The following is a 23,521-nucleotide window of genomic DNA, read 5'->3' as shown; positions in this document are numbered from 1 at the left end:
TCCCACAACACTATCAGACCTCACCTGCCCTGAAATTTTACTGCTACATATTATGTCATGTTTTGACACATGAAATATCAGCTTTATTTTTAACTGCATTATGATTTCCTTCCTGTATGTCATGATTAACAGTGATTCAGATTGTATCATTTCAAAAAGATGTTATTTTTAAGCAAATCTGCTTGAGAAAGTAAAAATGTTTTTTCTTTTTAGGGACTTCAGTTGACAAAGGAAATCTATACCCAAATTAATTCTCAGAAAGCAATTACTTCTGCTTTAAAGAGGTGCAGCTACAAATTTCAGCCTAAAAAGATCCCATTTCAGTATGTGCTTTAATTATTCAAAGCTTTTGGTTTACTTGGTTACATGTGTAAACACACACAGATATTGCTTAAAGCTTTAACAAACACCTCAGTTTGAAAAGAATATACTACCAAAATAGTAAGGAAGAAGTAGTTAACTAAAAATAGAAAAAGAAATAGATCAGTCTATTAATAGATGTTATGGCCAATTACACTAGCAGTCAATGCTAAGATTGCTAGTTAAAGTGTATGGCTGCCCAGATTACATTCAGAAGAATACAAGAATTTACTATAGTAATAATGTTAGGTTTGTTTTCTTATCAAAGAAATTCTAAAAAAAGGCAGTTTGTGCCTTTAACATTTAAAATTATTGTACGCGGATTAAAATTTACACGGCCTCTTTCTCCAAACATCGCAGTAGTGAAGAGAATAGTTATATATTTAGGAGCAACAAACTGAATCCTTCCCAAAAAACTACGCAATAGAATATACAATGAACTGCATAGCTCTCAATGTCATCATTAGATATTCATTACAATCTTTTGTACCTCTTCACAGCTGGCTAACCCACTGAGGTTCAGGAGTCATATTCAAAGTCTCATCATTGGAACAATCAAAATGAAGTATTTTCTAATAGATAAAACAACACCTATGACTAAACCATAGAGATTAAGTGCCAATGGTTGAAGATTCAGGAGACTACTCTTCTTACGCTCAATAGTAGGGGATTGTTGCATATGAGTTGCATAAAAGTTGGTATTTTCTTGCCAATTTAGCTACCTACTCTCAACTTGGAATACCTGTCTTGGATTATTCAGTTTGTTCTGAACATGCCCATTCCCAGGGAGTAAATGCTCTTACAACTGTATCGCAGGCTGTTGGGAGAACTACACAGCAATTAACTAATACATTTAGATTCATGGACAACAAGTAGGAAGCACTGTCAAGTGCTGACCAAGTAAAGAAGAGATATTTACTCTTAATAGAGTGCAGGAAAGGTATTTTGGTACTTGAGGGAAACAAGCAAACAAACAAAACCCAAGAAACATTAGTTTGAGCCCAGAGGTCTTATCTTGACTGGGTCCACGCTGACTGGCAAATCACAGGCTCAGGAAAATTATCTTGGTAACTCAGGGAATCAATACAAGAGATTGAAGTTTCCAAGTTGTTTGGGGGATGGTTTAAATTTTTTATTACTTTTTTTAATAGTTCAAAGTATTGAACCATAAAATAGAAAGAAAAAGGAAAAACACAGCAAGTAACAGATATTCAGGGAGAACAGGAGCAGCAAGAGAAAAAAAAAAGAAAATTTCTTCAAAGACTGTACACTGTGGAAGTGTATCACTACTTTCTGCTGTTGATGCTGAAAGGGATTTAAAAAGAAGCTTCAGGGAAGATGCATAAGGCAGGATGAGGTGACTGCCAGTATAAATGTTAATACTGGGTGTGAGCAGAAAGCTTTGAGAATTCAAAGAACAAAAGAAAAAAGGAAGTATGCCCTCAGGGCAGGTAGGATAGAGCAACATGCAAGAGCTCCTCCTTTGGCAAAGAAAACCCTCTGCTATAGAACAGAGGCCAAGGAAAGGTACTAGCATACATCAAGTCCAGTACATCTGGCTTGTTGTTTAAACACTGTCCACCAATCCTACATTACAAAATGTGGTTAGAAACAACAAAAACAACCACCAAAAAAATCAAAATAGCTTAAAATGAATGAAGGATTTTGAGGGCAGTTTAATGTTTTGTGGCAGACACTAGTGTAGCAAAATACAAGCCAAAAAAACATCACATTTCATTTTATATTGATGACTAACAATGTAATTTGAATTAAGCTTTTCTACTTATACTGAGTTTTTTGCACTTGACAACTGGATTTCCTGAATGGCAGGACACACTAGTGGAAGTGGAAGAAAGACCAGATAACAATTCTGCCATGCATTACTCAAATTAAGCATACATGTGTATAACACACTTCAGATATTGCTGTCATTTAAAGAGTAGTTTTCTGTATTTCCAACCACATGCAAATGGTCTGTATGGGAAGAATGCTTCTGGCTTTACAAAGAAAATTATTACAATGATATAGCAATGCTGAATTTTCACTTGTTTGTAGCCCTCTGTCCTGGTTTCAGCTCAGAAAGAGTTAATTTTTGTTCTAGTGATTGTGTGAAAGAAATTCCAATAACGAATATCAATAATGCTGGTTTAGTTGTTGCTAAGTGATGTTTATACTTTTCGAGGACTCTTTTCAGTTTCCCACAGAAGCTGAGAAGGAGCATAGACACAACAACAGAATGGCCAATGGAATATTCCATACCATAGGCATCATGCTTGGTATATAAACAGGGGTTGGCTGTGGGATGTAATCTGCGACCACTGATCAGGTTGGTGCCAATTCACTAGGCAGCAAGAGTGACTTGCGTCATTATTACTATGGTTATTTTCCTTTTCTGTTATTGTTTATATTAAGTAGTCTTTATCACAACCCATGAGGAATTACTTTTTTCTCCCCTTTGCCTTTCCCCTCCTTTTCTCCCTCTTCTCCCTGCCTTTCTGGGGGAAGGGGGAGAACTTCATGAGCAGCTGCGTGATCCTAGCTGCCAGCTAGGGTTAAACCGCCACACCCTCAAAGCACCTTTTTTAAAACAGTTTGTTAATCTTATTCTAGAAAATAGGAATTAAAATTATTTTAACAAGGAATTAAAGAAAATTGCACAAGTGACAAGTATTTTGTTACTCTCCCCACGCACCCCTCACAGAGCCTAAACATGTTTTATATGAAGTAAAGCACTGTCAATTAAAAAAAAACCACACACAAGCGCACATTACAGAAACACAATCTATCCCTCAACTCCGCAATCCCACTGCTTAAAACTTATGTTTAATTGTTACCCAACAGTGATGGTAATGGTCAATAAATCATTTCGCAGATTAAACAAGTTGACAGATTCCATAAACTGAATTAGTACTTTTGAAATTTATAGTTATTTTTACTGTCACAATCATGTGCTTGAAAATCTCAAAGATAATTTTATTTACAGAAAATAAGAATAATTCAAGCTTCCATCTATACCAAAATTTTAGTGCTGACTTGATCACTGAGGAAGATGGAAGTATTATCAGTGAAAATACTACAGATTCTCAGAAACGGATATATCAAATCTGGTGAAGTAATGATATAGTAAAGAAACCTACATTTCAACTTAAGAACTCGGCAACTGCCCGACTACATCAGTGTCTTGTTAAAACTAGATGGCTCTCGCTGGTCTACTGCCACAAAATCAAATTTAGTTAAGTATTAATATTCATGTCATATATGGCTGACAGCAGGCTAAGTCAGATAGGTACAAATAATCTTCAAGAGCTTAGAGCATCGAAATGTGGTTTCACTAGCTTCATTGTTAACTTATTTATATATTGTAAAAATACAAAGGAACTGATTATGTCATTGCTGGACAGGAAGTGAGGTCATAAATCAATAATATACTCAATAAAATGCATAGATCAGAATCTCAGCCCAGGGAACAGGATGTAGTGTTCTCTCTCTGCTAGGGATACCAGTGCGAGTGTAGCTTCAGAGGCTGTTCAGTAGGTCTTGAAGTGGTTCAGGTGCCTCCTTCCCTAGTTCAGTGCCCTACCCTCATTCACCAGGGAATTTAAGTTAAAAAGAGCACCCTGCAGACAGCAATGGTGAAACCTCCCAATAGCATCCTCTCTGCTCAGCAAAGCAGAAGCTCAACACAGCAGTGAACCTAGCCCAGTATTAAGTCTTTTGAGAAATAAGTCATTGTTGTCAAAACACTAGCTTTTTCCCCACATTTAAAATACTGACTTTCAATTGCAGAGCTAACTTTGAAGACACTAATCAATCATTTATTTTTTTTTTTAATTGCATGACGGTAACAATCCTACTTAGACAAAATCAGACAAAATTTTTCAAGAAGAAAGAGTGGTCTGTCACAAGAATTAAAAAAAAAAAAAAAAAGAAAAAGCACCAAACACAAAACAAAACACTAGTTTTGCAGCCTCCCAGAATATGTAAAGTTTATGTAAATTAGTTCCTTTATTAGTCCTAATATTTGAATTTTTCAGACCCAATTCATCTGCTACTGTGAAACAAGTGGTGCAGTTCCAGAATGATTCCTTTGCATATTGATGCAAAGCTTTTTTTTCCCCCTCCTGCTCCCAGTCTGTTAGAATTCCTTGTGTTTTGAATATTGCAGACTTTTATACATCTCTACAAAATTTTCTGTTACAGAATCACTCCCACAGGTACCATTAAAAAAAAAAAATCAATTTTTTTTTTTTTAAGCATAATGTCCTTGTCAGCTGACACACAGGTAAAACTTCTCTCCTATTAATGTGTTTAAAACAGCATTTCTCAAACTGTGCATTATGATCCCACAGTGTCCCAAACTCTTAGATGGCAGCAGTCAGTAGCACTTCAATCCTCCCTACACTTCCAGATGAACAGTAATTCACTTACTTCAGAGAAAAAATAAAAGAGCTGGCTAAAACCAGGTATAACTAGATGTTTTTTGTAAAAGCAAACCAGCTTAGGGATGGGTAGCCAGCAGAGTGATGATAAAGACTTCCTGTGACTGGTAACATCTGGTCTGCATTCCCCCAGCCCAGAGGAACTGATCAACTGCCTATTCACAAAATTACAGATGGCACAGGAGCCAGAAGGGGTCACTATGTAAAACAAGTAGTTTAGGGAACAGCTACAGGAGTTCTTAAACTATAGAGTTTCAGTAACTCAGTTGGCCATTGCAGCAACAATCACCCCAAACCTTCAAAAAACACACCTGACCCCTCACTGTTACAAATCCTTCCCAAACCACAAGTCCCTACTGCCTGTCTGTACACTGAGACGCCATCACTTGAGTGACATTCACCATTCCTACCAGAGTTGGATGTCATATTTTGAAGTCAATTTAAAGCTCATAGACAATGCCAGGTTTACTGCACTAAATCTGAAAGGGGGCAGTGTTGTTTAACCAGAGAGTGGTGCTATCTGTCAATGTTAATTACAGCTCTTCCTGCCAGGGTTTTTTTACAAGAAAGTAGGCCAGCAGGAAGTGTCATTATATTACAGCCTGTGGCTCTGTGCATGTGTTCCTAAGTTGACAGTCAAGAAACGTCCTTTAGCATTCTTCACTGTCTTTTTCCATATGAAAAACAAACTGCTCAGATTGCATAAAAGGATGAAATATGCTATCGTATGCACCTGCTAGAACAGAAAGATACGGGTATGTAGAAAGCAACTTCCTACTGAGGTAATGAAAATAGTTCCTGGTGTGTTCATGATGTAAGATATTCCTTTTTGACTGACAATAAACTTAAGACTATTAAAATGAAACTTTCCTAGTTTTTCTTCACAGCCTTCATCTCAGTGTAAAAGAAAAAAAAAACCAAACAAAAAAGACTGATCAGCAGTAATAAGGCTTTGGGGGACAAAGGAAAGGAGGAAAAGCTAACAAGGAAAAATATGCTGCTGAGCTACCCACCCTGATCAGACAAAGCTCAAAACAAGAGAAGTTTGAGTTACTCATGACACTTTCCTCACCTCTGTCTTTTCACACTTAGGTAACCCAGTCAATGATGATATTGCTTTAAAAAGATACTTTAAAAACACTATAAAACATTAATCAAACATGAAACAAAGATATGCATCGATATGGAGCAGAGTTAGGTATTGTCAAGGAAGGGGGGTAAAGTTTCAAGGGACTTTGAATAGTTCTAGGAGAAATGTAACCGAAGTTTATCAAGCATTTGAAGATATATTGGTCACCACTTTAGAGAAAGTCAAAGTAACTTAGAGATCACAGGTAACGGATTTAGACAGTTGCAAATGCTAGTCCAAGTGAATAGCTACAGTCAAACTTTCCAGATTCAAAGCCCCTACATCAACCCCATTGATAAAAATATATTGCCTTAAATTCTATCACTTAACTGCACACACAATTTTTCTAGAATAAACACTTTCAAAGCATTAAACCTACGAAAGCATAGAAAAAGTGGCTTTGCATTTGAGAAGCAACCTGAAAATGAGCTTTCTGCAACTTCTGGGTCTCAGAGCCCTGCATTTCCCATGAATAAGATGTTGTAGAAAAAAAGAAAAACCACCACACACTCAGTTTGAAAGCAGTCCTGAAGCTAAGCAACTGACTTAATACCACTGTATCTGGTAATTTTCTCAAACAAAGGTTGCAGATCTCATAAAGCCTTTTGTACAACTCAATGTATTAAGGAAATGGTATCAGTCCAGTTTCATGAACTTAATTCTTGGTAGACACTAGAATACATTAAATGCTTGGCCTTATTTTTCCCCAGAACTGGGCAGTCATTGTTGTAGTCTAACATATTCCATGGAACCAGTGTTCAACTGCTTTTTTTTCATCTTGTTTTTAAATTTAGATATACACTTATATTTTTGTTGTCATTGTTGTTTTAATTTTCTACAGGACGATGATCAGTGATTCATTTTCAAGACCAGTTAGTGTCCATATCTCATTTTTATCATTATACCCCTTAAGTTAGGCATTGCCTAAAGAAGTTGTCAAAAGAAATCATTTAGGAAATAATAAGAAAACCATTTAAATGTAATCACTTCTGAATCCAACTTTAGAAGCCTGACAAATTCAATTTAAAATTCCATCAGAAATTAAAGTATAGTTTAAACTAAATTTCAAAAATAAAGACACTGGCCATGATGTAGTAACATTTAAGTATGCTATAAAAAAAGTTTATGCAATATTCACCGATGATTCAAACCCCAAACAATTAAAATTGAAACATCACGTTTCAACATGAAAAACGCCTATCAAGTAGAATAAAGACCTGGTAGGAAAAGAGTTCTTACCTTCATAGATAGCTTTGAAGCCTTGAGCACTGACAGCAAAATCTGTGGTGAAACAGAGGGTGAGGATAGAACCCGTGCTCACAATAGATGATGGAAGCTGAAATCCTGATAACCTGTGCAATAAAAAGGCACAAATTATTATAACCTTTAAAATAAAGAAAGTAAAGCACATCAGTAGGTGTGATGAGCATCCTATTTCTACACCTGAACTGCTAATGCATTATGCTTTTTACCCTGATGCAGCCTCTGCAAAATTTTAAACATGTTCTTCAGCTTTTTAACCCTCCTATTTTAACACATCTGTGCAGTCTCCAACACAGAACACTGAAAGAAAGACCTGTTTGTCTTTATTGAAGACGAAAACAGATAACTTTTTGATAGGATTCATTTCAAGATGGACACAGGTAGATTTAGGACACGTAGAAGTAAATACCCAGCCAGACTCACACAAAGATGCCCAGTACTATTTGAGATAGCGTGGAATATCCTGTCTGTCCTCCATCTGCTGCTTCAGAAGCAACATGGATCTCACATGTTCAATGTCATATGTGTCAACTGACCAGAAAACAATAAAACCTTCCATTTAGCAGCTTCAAAAAAACTACATTTCCCCATCTTATTAGCAGTCTTACCTTTACATACAAACCAGAATGCTGGATAAGCTATAATTACATTGCAATACTGATTTTAAGGTAATAATAAATAAATAAATGGTTTGATTCATTTGGAGTATAAAACAGATGGAAAACAATGCCTACATCCTTTACTGAAACATCACTAAAGATATTTTTTAGACCTGGCTGTTGCTACTGAGATGTTGGTTTCTTAATGATTAGAGTAATTTTGCACAAGTAAGACTTAAGACACCATTACTGTCCCACAAACCCCAAACTACACTGTCAGTTTATATCACTAGCTAATTTCTGTGTTTTGCAACAGAAGTGATCCACTGGTTACAGGAAAACATATCAGAAAGCCACCTTTTCTTCAAATTTCACCCTGAAAGAGCTTCTTGAATTCAGACATTGTAACCGTTCATCAAAAAAAAAAAAAAAAAAAACAGACAACCACACAAATAAAAAAAAACCAACCAAAAACCCAAACAAAAAAAAGACCAAACAAAAAACACCCCACCCCAAAAAATGCTTTCATATACTTTTAACCTGGACGGTTAAGACAATCCACGCCTTTAAAGAAATCCCTTGCCTTTGAAATTTATTGTACAATGATGCTACAGTTCATTAATTGGCATCTGAAACTACAGAATATAAATAATTGTAAACAACATACTAGTACAGCAGTATCACTGAACTAGTAGTTCCTTGCAAAATTAGGTTTATTTAAGACCTCTCTCCTACATAAAAACATAATTCTATGCTTGAATTACACCAGTCAGGTGGTTCCCCCTTCTCTTTCCAATTTTAAGCTCTGGAAAACCAACAGACTCAGATGAGTCAGATATCAAAGTGTGGAAAGCTTTAAATACAGATGAAGGCATACAGTCAAGGCAACATAAGTCAGCAAAATGCTTTCTGCAATCTTTTTCCTTTGTTTTTAAACAGCACATGGGAGACAATTAGCTGTTTGCTCTAATCTTTTCACCTTCTGTGTACTTGTCAACCTATTACTCCTATTCCTTTCCGCCTCATTTGCTCCAATTCCAGAAATAACCAGGCCAATTTTTTCCCCTCAGTCTTCAAACTACAGAGATACCATGAGGGTTGCCACATCTTATGTTCAGATTTTTATATGTTCTCTCACCTTCACTAGATGTTGCAGGTTTAGGGAAATGTGCCTCTTGTTCTATTTAATAAATTAGAGTAGTTATCACTACATCTGGTGTACTGTATGACAGTTCATTATTAATTTAGGATATGTATTTTCTGATCTTTCTTACATGTCTCTTCCTTCTTTGAGGAGGGATCCAAAGAGTTCTGGTTTAAGGATGGTTTGCTTGTTGTTGTCTTTTGACAACACTACAACATTTCCTGGATCTAGCATTTTTTGCTGAAATATAGGAAACTAGCACACATTGTAGGGGAAGAAAGGAAAATCAGGCTGAAACACACAGAGCAACAGAGGCAGCTAGTCTGAACGCTTCACACTACATAGGAGACCTAAAAACAATAAATATGTATACACACACACACAAAGAACCCCCCACACACCACGAAACGTGATAAAAAGACACAAAAAAAGTTATATCAATGCAAAACTATAAAGATTTAGCAACTTCATTCCTGAGGAATGTTTGCTCCACTTGGCAAGGATTTAGTTCATATAGATGAACTCATTTGAGCAGTGATTGTTTCAAGCAGCGATTGGACATCCCAAGCTCGTGTTATCATTTCTAGACCCAAATGCTTTGATTCAGTTATGATAGTAAGTATCATTCCTATGACATGGATTCTTTATCTGCTCAATAAATAAAACTGTGTCCATAGTATCGCCCTTCAAATACTAGAAGATCATTCTTTAGGCTGACATTGCAATTCACATTAAAGGAAGACAAATATATTCTTCTATACCTTAAATCAGAGCACTTAAAGGTTTTACAGACATAGGAAAAGGCAAGTATGTGGTGAACTTCAAGGAATTAATACATCAACTTGAAATCTATTTTGTCAAATTCTTTATATTACAGTAATCCCAAAAAAGATTATGGAAAAGTCTCAAATAGAAGAAATCTACGTCAGTCATTCAACAGACTATCTGGGTGCCTCTACAGTAGCCTTGTTGCCTGAAATATTTCTGAAAGCACTTTTTCATAGTATTCTAATAAATTCAGGGAGATCAAATGCCATGAAATTGAGTGCAAACAAAAACCAGACAGCAGATGAAAAATCTAGAGTGTTATTCTTCAGGCATTTCCAGAATTAAAACACTGCTAGCCTACCAAGTCATTTTTCCCCCCCACTAGCATTTTTGCTAGGTTACAGCTCATGAATCATAATGTGTTTTGCACATTCATTTCATCATGCAGAAAAATCACACACCTTCACATGTTGCTTTACTTTGTAAATGTATCTTGGCAATTAATGTGGAGGCCTTTACTGCAACCAGAAAGGGAACTGTTTAGACAGACAAGTGTGTGTGCTAAGAAAGCAGAATCGTTTCAAGTCCCTCTGCTAATAAAATCGTCATTTGATAAACTTGCACTACTTCGTACTGAGCATATGGCAATACCTTAAACGTAAAATATTACTACTTCCTTAACTTTCAGCAGCATGAATCTGCACAAAATGCACACACTAAAATACTTTTTAGCCACAGATGGAATATATTTGGTTTGTCTATACACATAAAACAGAACCTGTAATAGAAAACACAGTGGTACACATGCACTGAGTTTAGCCTCTGTTTGAAAGGAAAAAAAACCATCATATTTCATTCTACATTGTCATTTCATAGATCTTGACGTTCAGACATTTCTAGTGATAAGGCCTATAAATACAGAGTTATTGGGTTTTTTTTTTTCCAATAGCATACCAATAATGTACCCAGCAGGTCCAGCTGGCTCTGCTCCGAACTTTTACGCCCTCTACTTGTGACGGCAGATTTTGGGACTCCCTGTTACTAAATAGATAGCACAGTAAGTCCTTGGGGGGAGTGGCAATATAGCTAGGGGTCTATAGAAAACGATGTACAAGAAGAAGCTGAAGGAATGGATTTCTTGAGCCGTTAGAAGTTGACAACTAAGGGGTGAAGCTTACTGCTGTCTTTATCTACCTATTAGAGCAGTACAGAAAAAGACAGAGGCAGGTTCTTTTGGGAAGCATGTAAAGGATGAGAAGCAACAGGCAATGTTCAACAAGAGAAACAGTACAGTTTTGTATTACGGAAAAAAAAAAAAGAAAAACACCATGATGGTGGTCAAACATCAGGCTAGTTGCCCAGAGAGGATCTGGTATCCTTGGAGATATTGGTAACTTCAACGGGCCCTGAACAGCACCATCTATCTTCAGACTTGGCTCCAATATCAGCAGGAAGTTAGATCGGATAACCATAGTCTCTCCTAACCCAAGATATCCAATGAATCCATGACCCATAAGGAAGGCATGGGCACAGTCCCTATCATAAGCAGCTGCTGCAAGAAAAATGAGAACACTCAGCAGTTTCTGAGGAAATACGTAAGTACAACTGGATCAACTAAAGTTTTAAATTATTTGTATAAATTTATTAGGGACTGAATCTTTGGCAAGTGCAGTTATGAAATTCTACCAAGTCCCAGCTGTTCATGTTGAAGCTGATAGACCTTCAAGAGAATGTTTACAGCTGAGCTGATCTCCACAGGTGTTTCAAAGATACTCTTGACACAAAAACAGCTCCAATTTTCTTCCCTCAAACAAGAACTATTACCTTCTTGTTCCCAGAGTCACTAGGGTTTGGGATTTTTTTTATTTAAATAAGAGTTTTGCACTGCCCTCATGGTTGAAATGGTCAAATGAAGCTTTCCAGAATAGCTCTATCAGAAACAGCTATCCAGCAGGAAGAGCCTCATATGATCAGACCACTTCAATTATGTGCTGATTTCACAATCGAAAAAAAAATAAGAAAATGCACAGTTGCAACAAAAAAACAGAAGCATTGTCACCATTTTATTTGCTAGCTTATTTACTCCTACAGCTGTCTACTATACAAAGTGATGTGTGCAGGTTACCACATGCGACAAAATTTTGTCAAGGTTTAACAAGTTTTCTTGGGAAATTTAAAAAAAAAAAACCCAAACCAAAACACCACACCTTAGAGCCAGGGGAGACCCTGTGCCCATAAGGACTGAATCTTTTTTCAAATTAGGCCAATGATATCTATGAAGACACAATATTATAATTAGAAGGAGAATCAGATCTGTTAAACGTTTTTAGAGTTGTGCCTGACATACACACACATATATATACGCATATATCTACATCTGAGCTCTGCTCATACATCTGTACAGCTTGTTCCCAGAAACAGAGGAAGTAGCCAGAATCCATTTGGCTAAGATAAAACATTCTTGCCTGAAATTAACTAACAAACGTCTCTTGCAAAAGCTATTAGCCAAAAGGGTCAATGTTATTAATAACAAGGTAAAGTATAAGTTTCAATGAATTATCCCCGAAGCAATTTTAGGCAAACCATAGTAAAATCTGAGATTATTTTCAGCCCCCTCAAAATCTGTATAAGGAACAAATGTAACATTTTCTCCCATTTTACCATAAAGTAATATAGGTCATTAACTGCCATATGAAGCACCAAATAGCTGTCTGCCATCAGTGTCATACCCTTTCAGGTTTTACATACCATTGTTAAAATTGTCATTTGATGTAGAGGAGCTCACTCCATATCAAACTCCCCATACCACATGAAAACATAAAGTTATCAGCAGGTACTACCTCAAAGGTCGTGCTGATCAACCACAGATCAGAAAGCGAGGTAAGTCAAAGTCTCTTAAGGACTAAAGCTTTAGGCTATCTGTTGTAGTTCTCCAGAAATACCTTACTGCATCGCAGAAGTCAAATACTAGGTACAACACACCAAAAAAATTTTCAAAAGGTGGTATCTCATATTTGGCTTAACTGGAAATTATCCCAGAACTACATTGTCATTAAAAAGCAGGCAAAACTCCTCCGTGTTTTAGGCATCGAACATCACCCAACAGCTAATAACATGTATATGCTATTACAAATCTGAAGAAAAAGCAATCAAGATATTACTCTACAGATTCCTGGCATTTATTCTCAATTTTATTAATGCCTTTGTGGTGGGTTGACTGGCCAGCTGCCAGACCCCCCACCCAGCCACTCTCTCACTGACCCTCTTCAACAAGACAGAGGGGAATAAAATAAGATGGTAATCTTCCTGGGTCAAGATAAAGACAAGGAGACTACTTACCAATTATCATCACAGGCGAAACAGACCTGACTTGGGGAAAAATTAGTTCCATTTATTGCCAATTAAAATATGTTTGGATAATGAGAAATAAAAATTAAATCAAATCCCCCCCCCATCAGCTTCACCCCTTCATTCCCGACTCCGTTACCTCTCCCCTCAGGCAGCGGGGAACGGGGTCAGTCCATAACAGCTCCTCTCTGCTGCTCCTTCCTCATCACACTTTTACCCTGCTCCACCACAGGCTCTCCACAGGCTGGGATTTCTTCAGGAAACATCCACCCGCTCCACCATGGTTTCTTCCATGGGCTGCAGGGAATCTCTGCTCCGGGGCCTGCAGCACCTCCTCCCCCCCTTCTCTCACCTCGGTGCTCACAGAGCTGTTTTTCTCGCTTTTTGTTCCCTCTTCCTCTCTGTGGTGTCTTCTCTCTTTTCTTACATCTGTTTCCCCTGAGCCCCCATTGTGTGTGCGGGGCTCAGCCAGGCCCTGTGGGCGTCGGTGGGAGCCGGCTGGAACGGGCTGGGCTGTGTCCGGCCTGAGGCAGCCCCAGCCTCTCCTCACAGAGGCCGCCCCGGGCACCGGCGCCCCGTACAGCCTTGACAATGCGAGCAGAGAACACTACAAAAGCACCATATATTCAAGTGCACCTCAATTTTAGGTATTGAGAAGTCAAATAATTAATAGTAAATCATCTTAGTTGTTTGAATCCATTTAAACTACCTGAGCAATCTGGACAGAAGCGAAGCTACTGCAGTAGTTTACACGAAGGTGGTAAATCCAGTTATGCCGCAGAAGACAGCAGCAGCGCGATGAGAACAAACGCGATTCCAGGATATGTATCCATAAAGGGACCTTTCAGGAAGCCACATGAGCTCTGAAGTTCCCTTCCACAAATAAAGGGGAGACTGAGAGGTGCTATTTTAAAGCTGTCAGGCGCAAAAACAAACAAAGAAAAAAAACCACTCTCGTCTTCCTGGTTTTGAATCTGTTAAACTGAATAAGCGCATCTCTAGCCAAAGGCAATAGTTACAACAGGATAACTTTCCATACAGTGGGTATGGAAGCCAACTGGAAGTATCTCAGAGAACAATGCAGTTAAGAGAAAAGCAGTCTTAGTTGCGTATGAGCATATACAGGACAATTTAAGTCCTCTCCAGGCACAGCATTTTAGCATCGAGTTCAGAGTTGGAAGCTAATGGTGAACAGACAAGATTACAGCCGGTCAGAAAACCTTTTATATATACATATATACACACACGCTTCTTTTTCTTTTCCCAAAGACCAATTATTTAAAAATAGAGCTTCTCTCAAACTTTTTTAAAAGCGTAACAGAGGAGTAGTAAAGGTTTAGTTCAAACTTTCTCTTATAGGTAAGTTTTAGTTCAAAACAGAGATTGATACTTCAGAACAGTCCAATAAGTATTTATCTGTATAATTAGAAAATATGCACATAAAGGCAGCCTCAGGACTCAAATATTTCCATAGGATTGATTTCTAGCCTGTGATTGATTGGGTATTTCCCCCCTCCCCAAGACTTAATTCAGAGACAGAATTGCATCTCATGGTAAAGATGCTACTTATTAACCTTAAAAAGTGTAAGTGTTATGGTGAAATTTGACACACCAAAATAAGAATATATGAAGTATTGTTACGCAAATTTTTAGTCATGCAAACAGTAGTCACCAATAAGGTATAATAACAAAGAAATATATGTAAGTGATTTTTGCAGTATTATTTCCCAAATCTTGGGGGATTTTCATCTCCCCTGTCCGCTACCATAAGCTGCTGTTCTGGAGCAATGCTCACTTTTGAAATGCCAGTGACAATAAAAAAATCTTACCAAAAAAACCCAAAACCCGTAAAGAAAGCTGGACACAGCCACTGATATGGGTCATGCTCTCATAGGCTTATCTGCTTCATTAAACAACCTGCAGAAGCCAGAGGATCACAGTATTAAAACTTATATAGGGATTTCCCCTGTTTTGTTCATCATTATGCCATCCCTGGGGGCCAACTTCTGTCCGTACTTGTTATCAGCAATGAGAAGAGTTACCCATGGGCTAAGACACCTAATGGTACATAAATCCAGGAGACCAGTGTATCCATTCCAGCAAACCAGGCTGTTACCTGCCACGTGTGAAACCACAGAAGGCTTATCTCAATAATTTACATCCATTCTGTTGCCAAGAGGAAGTGAAGATTTAAAACCCAACTCAGATACTATCTCATACATAAAGGAATGAGGAGCTACTATAAGATTAGTGCAAGATCTATAATTTAGAACTGATTTTCTATCACAAAAGATGGGTTAAATATATATATATGTATGTATGTATTTAATCCCACTACCCCCAACCGCAACTCTTTTCAAGTCACAGAAAAAGGGAAGACACATTGAACGCATTATTCAAGGTCAAGTTTTTCATTCAGAGGCTCTAACTTGGTGGCTTTTCTCAAGTTTAAGGTAACACTGTCTGTCACCTTAAATACTGCACAAGAAACACTGCAAAGGGCAGAGCCCCATCTTAGAGAGCACACCCAATCCTCCGTACAGGAATTACCCTTTGCTTCCCCACCTCTACAAGATAAAGAAAACACACAGCAACACCTCCCCACATTGATGAGTGATAGACAATTTTCTTTCCTAAGAAAACAAAATATCATTAATTAAAAAGCCTTAGCTCTCACATTTCTTACTCCTGCAGTGCCAAGTGCTGCTTTCTGCAGGTTCGGACTCCTCTATCTTCAGCTTCTCTCAGGTTACAGACCCACAACAGCACCCCAACACCGCTCTTCCAGTCTCCAGCTTTCTACCCTCCCTTTCCCTAGAAAACTAATTTCAGAACCCTCTCACCAGATCCACACAAAACATCTTCCACCAGCTGCCTCCCATAGCTCACTACACCCCAAAACACTCCTGCAAACCCCTCAGCTGCTCCCCATTCCTTATTTGTTTAATTAATTTCAGGTGTTCCTTTATCCTGCTAACTAGAGGCAGTTGAGGTGTGTAGACCTAATTGGAGGGCCACTACTACTAGCAGTATGCAAAGGGCTTATATTTCTCCTACAATTTAAGATTCATATCTCAAATTAATAATTAATAAGAAATAGATTTTTAATTCAAGCCTTTCCCACAGCTAAGTGCATGTACATTTTTTCCATGGTATGGTCAGGTGAATACTTCCCGATGTTTTCTGTGACTTTAGTTTAACTAGGAATTAATTGCAAGAGTTATAAAATTAATATTTTGCTAGTAAGGGAAGGATGGAAGCAACCAAAGCCAAAGGTTCCCACAGTGAAGTCCAGAAAACCCTTTATAAACAAAACTCAGTCACTACGTAGAAAAAAGCTGCAAGCTTAATGACTTTGACGTACTTAGCCTTCAGAAAAAGCAGCTGGTTTCTCTAGCTGCCACCAAACAGCCATGGTGGCAAGGCTCATATCTGCTGCAGGAAACTCTGCTGCTGCAAAACTGTAACCTGTGACCACGGTCACCGGGCATCACTAAGGGAGCAGGAAAACATGAGATGAGTTGGCCAATGACAAACCAATACACAGCCATGAAGAGGGACCAAAGCGGAGACAGGTCCCAGGAAAGCGGTGGGGCTGTGGGCTTCCCAAGGGGCTGCATCTGCTGGCAAAGGCCTGGCAGGTCTGGGCAGCCAGCAGCCTCCAGCGGCTCCATCACAGTGGGATGGCATGAGAGAGGGTAACTCCCAGAGCACTTGCTGCCAGTGGATGGTCCTAGTGGGGTTTGTTCCTTATTTAACTCATGCTGAGAAGAAAAGGGCTTGCCTAATGGAAAATCACAATATTTCCCCATGGTCCCAGGTGCCAACATCATAGCGCAAGCTACAGAAGGAAAAAGCCGGTTTATGTCTGAAATGTGTGGCAGTCACCAAGAATGGCATCTGCCAGCTAAATGAACAGGTAGGCCATAGCATTGGGATATGTCTATGTGAAGTGCCTTCTTTTCCTGGCAGACCTTATACCTACATCACTATACCATGAATTTTCTTATGATTTCTACCCATTGTACACAAAATGCAGCCACAGAAATGGTTTCATATGCCTCTGTGATAAATGAGATTGAAAGACAACATCAGCTAATATTTGATAAAACTGGACAAAAATAAAGTAGTGGTGTAAAGAGTGCAAAAAATAAAGTAGTACCATAAGCCATTATTGCCAGGAGAATAAAAACAGTGTTTTACCCTTAAGAAAAATAAGTTATTTCAGTTACTATAAAGCTAATAACTCTTTGTGCTTGAGAAAAAAACAACTGAAATTTTAAGTAAGGTCATATATTCCAAATTAACAATTATACGAGCGGGCTACTTTTTTGCCTTCTAGCAATACACAGATATTCAGACCAAAGGCACCTCTCAGATGTACTAGAATGAGCCCAGATGGACGCAGTAGAAGTAAAATTATACACATGTAAATTAAAATGTGATTTGATTCAATTAATTAGTGATTATATTCCAAAGAAATCTTATTTTTAGAAACTTATGTAAACAGGTTTCATAGGCAGAATTATTTCACCAGGCCTGTTACTTATATCCCTATATCTGTTAGCTCACTAATAGTAACAGTATGATGAGTTTAATAATAAAAAATGTAGTAGTAAGACCATTGTTACTAATAGATGATAGGTGAGATTTAACATTTTTTAATTAAAAAAAAAATCAGGAATCGAGTCAGCAAAACTAAGATCTCGGTGATTTTGCCACTCGTACCTTGTCAAACAGTCTAAGATACAATCTTCAAAAGCATTTACATTAGTCAGTTTAAGCTTCATTATGTGAGTATTGTCTGTTTACTGTCACGTATGAATGTCACATCACATTCGATCATCTTTTTGGTAGGTATGTCACATTAATACACAACAGTGTATGTAGTGATCTGCTATTTTACATAACTGCAGTTGTGAAGCTAGCTTGCATTTCCTATGTCATACGGCTTGAGAGAGAGATCTATGTCAGGTTGGGAACAACATTACAGCAATGAACAGTTGATTCAAATTCAGAATAAATGAGGATGAATTTTATTTGAAACTTTGTTTTACGAATCCATTATATATCATCCATAATGCTGTAGATGATATTCATGCTCTCACTTGCGCGTTGTTTGGAAATGAAAAACGTAAAGAACTCTTCATCTGGAAAAAAAAAAAAAAAAAAAAGAAAGAGAGAAAAAAGAAAACAAACCAAAACAACCCAAACCTCAAAAACCTATCATAGGAACACAAATGGAATTTTATGCCTCTACTAAATGGAATTTAGAGAGGAAAAAGTCTGTGAAGAGGACTCTCTCTCTCTTCACAGGCCAGCCGCTAATAACTGAAAAATCACCCACATTTCCACCTCCCTAGGTTTTACAGGCTCACCTTTTATTACAGTATCAGAGCACCTCCACAAAAACCAGTGAAACGAAGCCGGTGTAAATGGAAATGGAATGATAACAAGTGGCTTAGAAGCCCTGCAACACACAAAAATTGCCTGAGGGGGGAAATAAATCAATTTCTGAAGCTTTCTTTTAACGTTTTTACAAATTGCATTACAGTAGTATTGCCAGCTGAAAAAAACCTATTCTAGCCTTTTTGCTGGCACCACTTTAAGCAAAGGCCTCAAGGCAAAAGAAAATATGCTAGCAAATATTTGAATAGATCAGATTTTAGTACAAACAGCATGTTTGTCCTTTGCAGCAATAAGGAGGTATCTAAAAAAATACAATACTGTCCAAACATGAGAGTATTTAACAAACAGTTTATACAGTGCTCGATGTTCCTTTTGTAAGACTAAAGATTTGTGCCTAGAACTGTATTCTGGGAACATGTGAAGCTTCTAATGTAGCTTATAGCATGCAGTAAAATTTTGAATACTTATACGGCTTTGCGGATTTCCATTATCTGTTTTGCACAGGCTAGACTGTCTGGCTTTTTTATTGCTCAATCCAAAAAACATAGTAACAGTTGAAGACATTCCCATTAGTGATCTGGGATCTGACCGTTCATCATATTTTTTTTGGGAGAAATACCCTTTTGGATTAATATGTAGTTAAAGATTGACATAGAATCATAGAATACCAGGTTGAAGGAACCTCAAGGATAATCTGGGCCAACCTTTCTTGGCAAAAGCACAGTCTAGACAAGGTGGCCCATCACCCTGTCCAGCTGAACCTTAAAAGTGTCCAGTGATGGGGAATCCACCACTTCCCTGGGGAGATTATTCCAATGGCTGATTGTTCTCATTGTGAAAATTTTTTTCTCTTGTGTCCAGTCGCAGTCTCCCCAGGAGTAACTTGTACCCATTGCCCCCTGTCTTTTCCATGTGACTCCTTGTAAAAATGGAATCTCCATCTTCTTTGTAGCCAGCCTTTGAATACTGGAACATGGTGATAAGGTCTCCCCTAATCCTCCTTTCTCAAGGCTGAAGAAACACAGTTCTCTCAGCCTTTCCCCATATGGCAGGCTTCCCAGTCCTTTGATCATCTTGGTGGCCCTTCTCTGGACCCTTTCCAGCCTGTCCACATCTTTTTGCATAGCACAGACCAAAACTGAACACAATATTCCAGGTGTGGCCTGACAAGTGCTGAGCAGAGTGTGATAATGACTTCTTTGTCTCTGCTGGTGATGCCCTTGTTGAGGCAACCCAGCATCCTGTTGGCTTTCTTTGACGCAGCAGCACACTGTTCACTCATATTGAGCTTCTTGTCACCAGGACCCCCAGGTCCCTTTCCACAGAGCTGCTCCCCAGCCAAGTAGATCCCAGACTGTGCTGCACTCCCAGATTATGTTTTCCCAGGTGCAAGACCTTACACTTGTCCTTGTTGAACTTCATAATGTTCTTGTTAGCCCACTCTTCCAGCCTATCCAGGTCTTCCTGCAGGTTGGCTCTCCTTGCCAAAGTGTCCACTTCCCCACTCAGCTTGATGTCATCATCCAGATCACTTACAAAGACATTGAACAGTGTTGGGCCCAGTATCAATCCCTGGGGGACCTCACTTGTGACCGGTTGCCACTTAGAAAAGGAGCCATTTCCCACCACCCTGTGGGTGCGGCCTGTCAGCCAGTTCCCCACCCACTGCACGGACCACTTGTCTAGACCGAAACACATCAATTTCTCTAGGAGGAGGCTGCGGGGAACGATGTTGAAAGCCCTGGAGAACTCCAGGTAGACAATGTCCACCGCTCATCCCTCATCAACCGAGTGATGAAATGCAGAGGATCTCCAGATTGTTTGGAATTTGACTGGAAGTGTTTCTTAGAGCTGTAAGACAAAAAGCTCTGTACTTAAGGAAGAACAACTGATGAAGTAATTCCAAAACCAAAAGCTTTTGGAGCAATTGAATGAGACCTTGCCTTCACCTTCTGTGTCTTTCCAAACTATATATGTTTTTAGCTTAAAGTATCTTCTCACAGTGTTATTATATGGTATACATATTATAAACATGCCCCTAGGACTCTCTTCACTTGATAAAATAATGTATCCTGTTTCAAAACTGAAGGAAGGATTTTCCTTCACTGTCACCTCATTATGACTTTGCTTTTTTTCCTTGAAGTTAATTGTTCTGACAACTCTATTTTAAAGGGGTCAGGCTTTGACAGTTTTAGACTATCTGTACAAAGCTCACTATATTAACTTTCTGCTCCTATGTTTTACTCCCAAGAGCTATGACATTCTTTTTTTCTATGCAAACCTTTGAAGTCTGTTTATTATTTCTACCCATCATACTGGAAGTTTAGTACAGTATATATCACTTAGTACTTGAATACCTCCTGTCAGAATTGCTGCCTGGGTTGTTTGTCCTAAAAAAGAAAGAAATCTAGTGGGTATTTCAGTGGGTCATAAAGTTCATTTTATCTAAATTTAACTTTTAAAAAAAGTCTTCTGCAGATAACTAGTTTTGATAGTTTCAAATGGCACTTAAAAGAAGTGGCTACTGCTACTAATATGAAATAATGGCCAATACTGGAAATGTTTGAGAATTATGTGAGTGCTTTGCGCTAACTCTACACTTATTGTATTAAGTATCACAAAGTCATATTTTCCTTCATTATATCACTTGTCATCTCCTTTGTACATATTTTGCAATATCCAAAACGTTCTGGAAGATGTGGCCTGGGTAGTTCAGTGCTTCATTTTAAATATTATTCCTACGTAGAGCAGGAGTAGGCTGTAAAAGGAAAGGGGGAGGGCAGTCTCTTTCTTATCCTCTAATAAGGACCATATACCCTGGCAAAGATACAGAATCCTTAAGAAAGCTGCATGCTTAGTATTTACCTATAAAAATTGGCACTGGTTGTTAGTATATGCTGAAGCCCGTAATTTTGTATCTTTGCTGATACTGTTCCCATGCTAACGATATTTAACTACCACATTTTTAATATCTTTATTTTGCTACACTAGCATTCACTAGCCATTGTATTTCTTGGTATAGCAGTTAATGAATCTCAGAGTACATTGACTTTTATAGCCAGATTATTATTCTTAACTTTTAGAGCAAAAATCATTATGTTGAAATGTCAGCTTATCATTATTTTTCAGAATATCCTTGCCTCATACATATCCTATTGCAGTATATGGTGTAGTTTACTACACTGAACTCTCATTGTCATCTACCTCAAGTTGCTAGTATGCATACAGATTTTAATGATTACCCTCAAATTGCACTCTTTATGGTGCCACCTTATCAATGTGCCCTCTGATCAGTAGATCTTCAACAAATTCAGAAGTAATGAAGCAGAACAATGTCCCGTTAAATTTAATAGTGAACAAATTTTGGTAGCTTCAGCCTGAAATATCACTTCCTAAAATTAAGTTTAGAAATATGTCTTAATTGAGAGATATTTCATCTTTCTTTTTGAGCATTTTCTCTGCCTATATTTTAAGTCACCTCAGTAGAAGTTTGCCCTAGGATGCATAATTTGATGCTTGAGCTCCTCCTATCAGAAAATTCTATCTTGTTCTCCTGTCTTTTAATCCTTACATATATAATATATCATTTCAGGGCTTATGATCATCATTGAGATTATCTATAGTAATATCATTTTTAGTTTGGAACAAATTGTTTCTTATGGATGACTTTCCCTAACAACTGTGTTTAGGCGAGTCATATTTTGCTAGTTTAAAATGTTCTCATTCAAAGTGCTTCTTCCAAAGAAAGGATGTATGCAAAATCTTTTTGGATCATGCTTTTCATTTCAGGAAACTTTCTTTTAAAATTTTATTGTAATATTTATACATTAACCCCAAGCAATGGGCGTTGACTAGTTACGTGAATCAAGGTGAACATTAGGCAAATTCTGCCCTTAAACGTATAAAATCTCTACAGGAAAGTGGTGATGCTCTGCATTATCTGTTACACTATTGCATGTTGCTTACTCCCACAGATGGTCTTGTGGGAGCTGCCTGAAGCTGCCCTTAGTCACCCACGTGTGTCCAGATGATGCAGGATCTTGAATATCTGAACATAGGTAATAGTTTTAGTTTTCTTCACCTTTAACACAGTATGAGGAGGGGGCAGACATGACATTGTGTGATATGGAGGAAGTCAATACTGACTGAATTGCTATTGCAGGACAACTTTTTAATTTTATGTTTTCCATCTTAACCCATTCAGAACCTGACTCATTGTCAATTTTTCTCGTTAATTTGAATAGATTTAGTTAAACCCTTAGAATTTCTTTGTATTTGGGTATATTTTTATTGTCACTGGCTCATATTTATGTAAAACAGTTAGTAAAGCTCAGCTTTTTCTCATGAAAGTGCCAACTTGTTCAAATTGTTGTTATTTGAATATGGAATAAGATGGCTTTGGTAAAATAGCTTGCCAAGTCTCTGATGACTTTTGTGGCCTGAACTGAACAAAAAGAATGCATTTTTCAATGGAAATTTTTTTATTTCTATTTTAGGTTCCAGATTCTATTAAGCTGCATGTAGCAAATAAGGAGTAAACCATTCTCCATCATTCAGCTCCTACATTGAATCGATGTCTAAACCAGCCTATTTCTCTCCAACAACTATGAAAGAAGATTAGACAGATTAACCTCCGTGACTAAAGTCTGCCTTTTTGAAATACCCCTCACAAAAAAAGCTGCCTGGACTGAGAGATGAGATGGGGGTGAGAAAGGCAACGGAGAAAACTGTGTAAGATTAATGGCAATTCTCTCTGCTAGTGAATTAGAAGAAAAAGGCAAATGCCCGCAGAGAAGATAGAACACAAACCAACTATGAATGCTGCCTTTCTTGGCATTGCCGTTAAAAAAACCATCATGGTTTAGAGAACTAAGGTTTGCCCAGAGGTCAATTATCAATGTGAATGCAGAGTCCCTGTTTCTAACAAGTAATTAAAAATGAGCCCTGAAGTTCAAAATACAAATTCATAAGGAAAGAGAAAGCAAAAGAGGAAAGGAGAGGATATGTAGTGAAGTACCGCCCTAAAAATGTGAAAAAGGAAGAAAAATAATAACTGGAAGAA

General features: G+C 37.9%; 1 protein-coding gene across 1 annotated transcript in view; it reads right to left on the bottom strand.

Annotated features, from left to right (window-relative positions):
• The window catches only part of CSMD1 (CUB and Sushi multiple domains 1), a 1,189,318-nt gene that overhangs the window by 832,564 nt on the left and 333,233 nt on the right, over window positions 1–23,521 (bottom strand). The window contains exon 3 of the mRNA XM_054196719.1: window positions 7,168–7,280. Within this exon, the coding sequence (XP_054052694.1) occupies window positions 7,168–7,280 (113 nt within the window). The remainder of the gene's footprint in view (window positions 1–7,167; window positions 7,281–23,521) is intronic.

This window comes from Rissa tridactyla, chromosome 3 (assembly GCF_028500815.1).
Source record: "Rissa tridactyla isolate bRisTri1 chromosome 3, bRisTri1.patW.cur.20221130, whole genome shotgun sequence".
NCBI lineage: Eukaryota > Metazoa > Chordata > Aves > Charadriiformes > Laridae > Rissa > Rissa tridactyla.
This window is presented reverse-complemented; position numbering and strand designations above follow the sequence as displayed.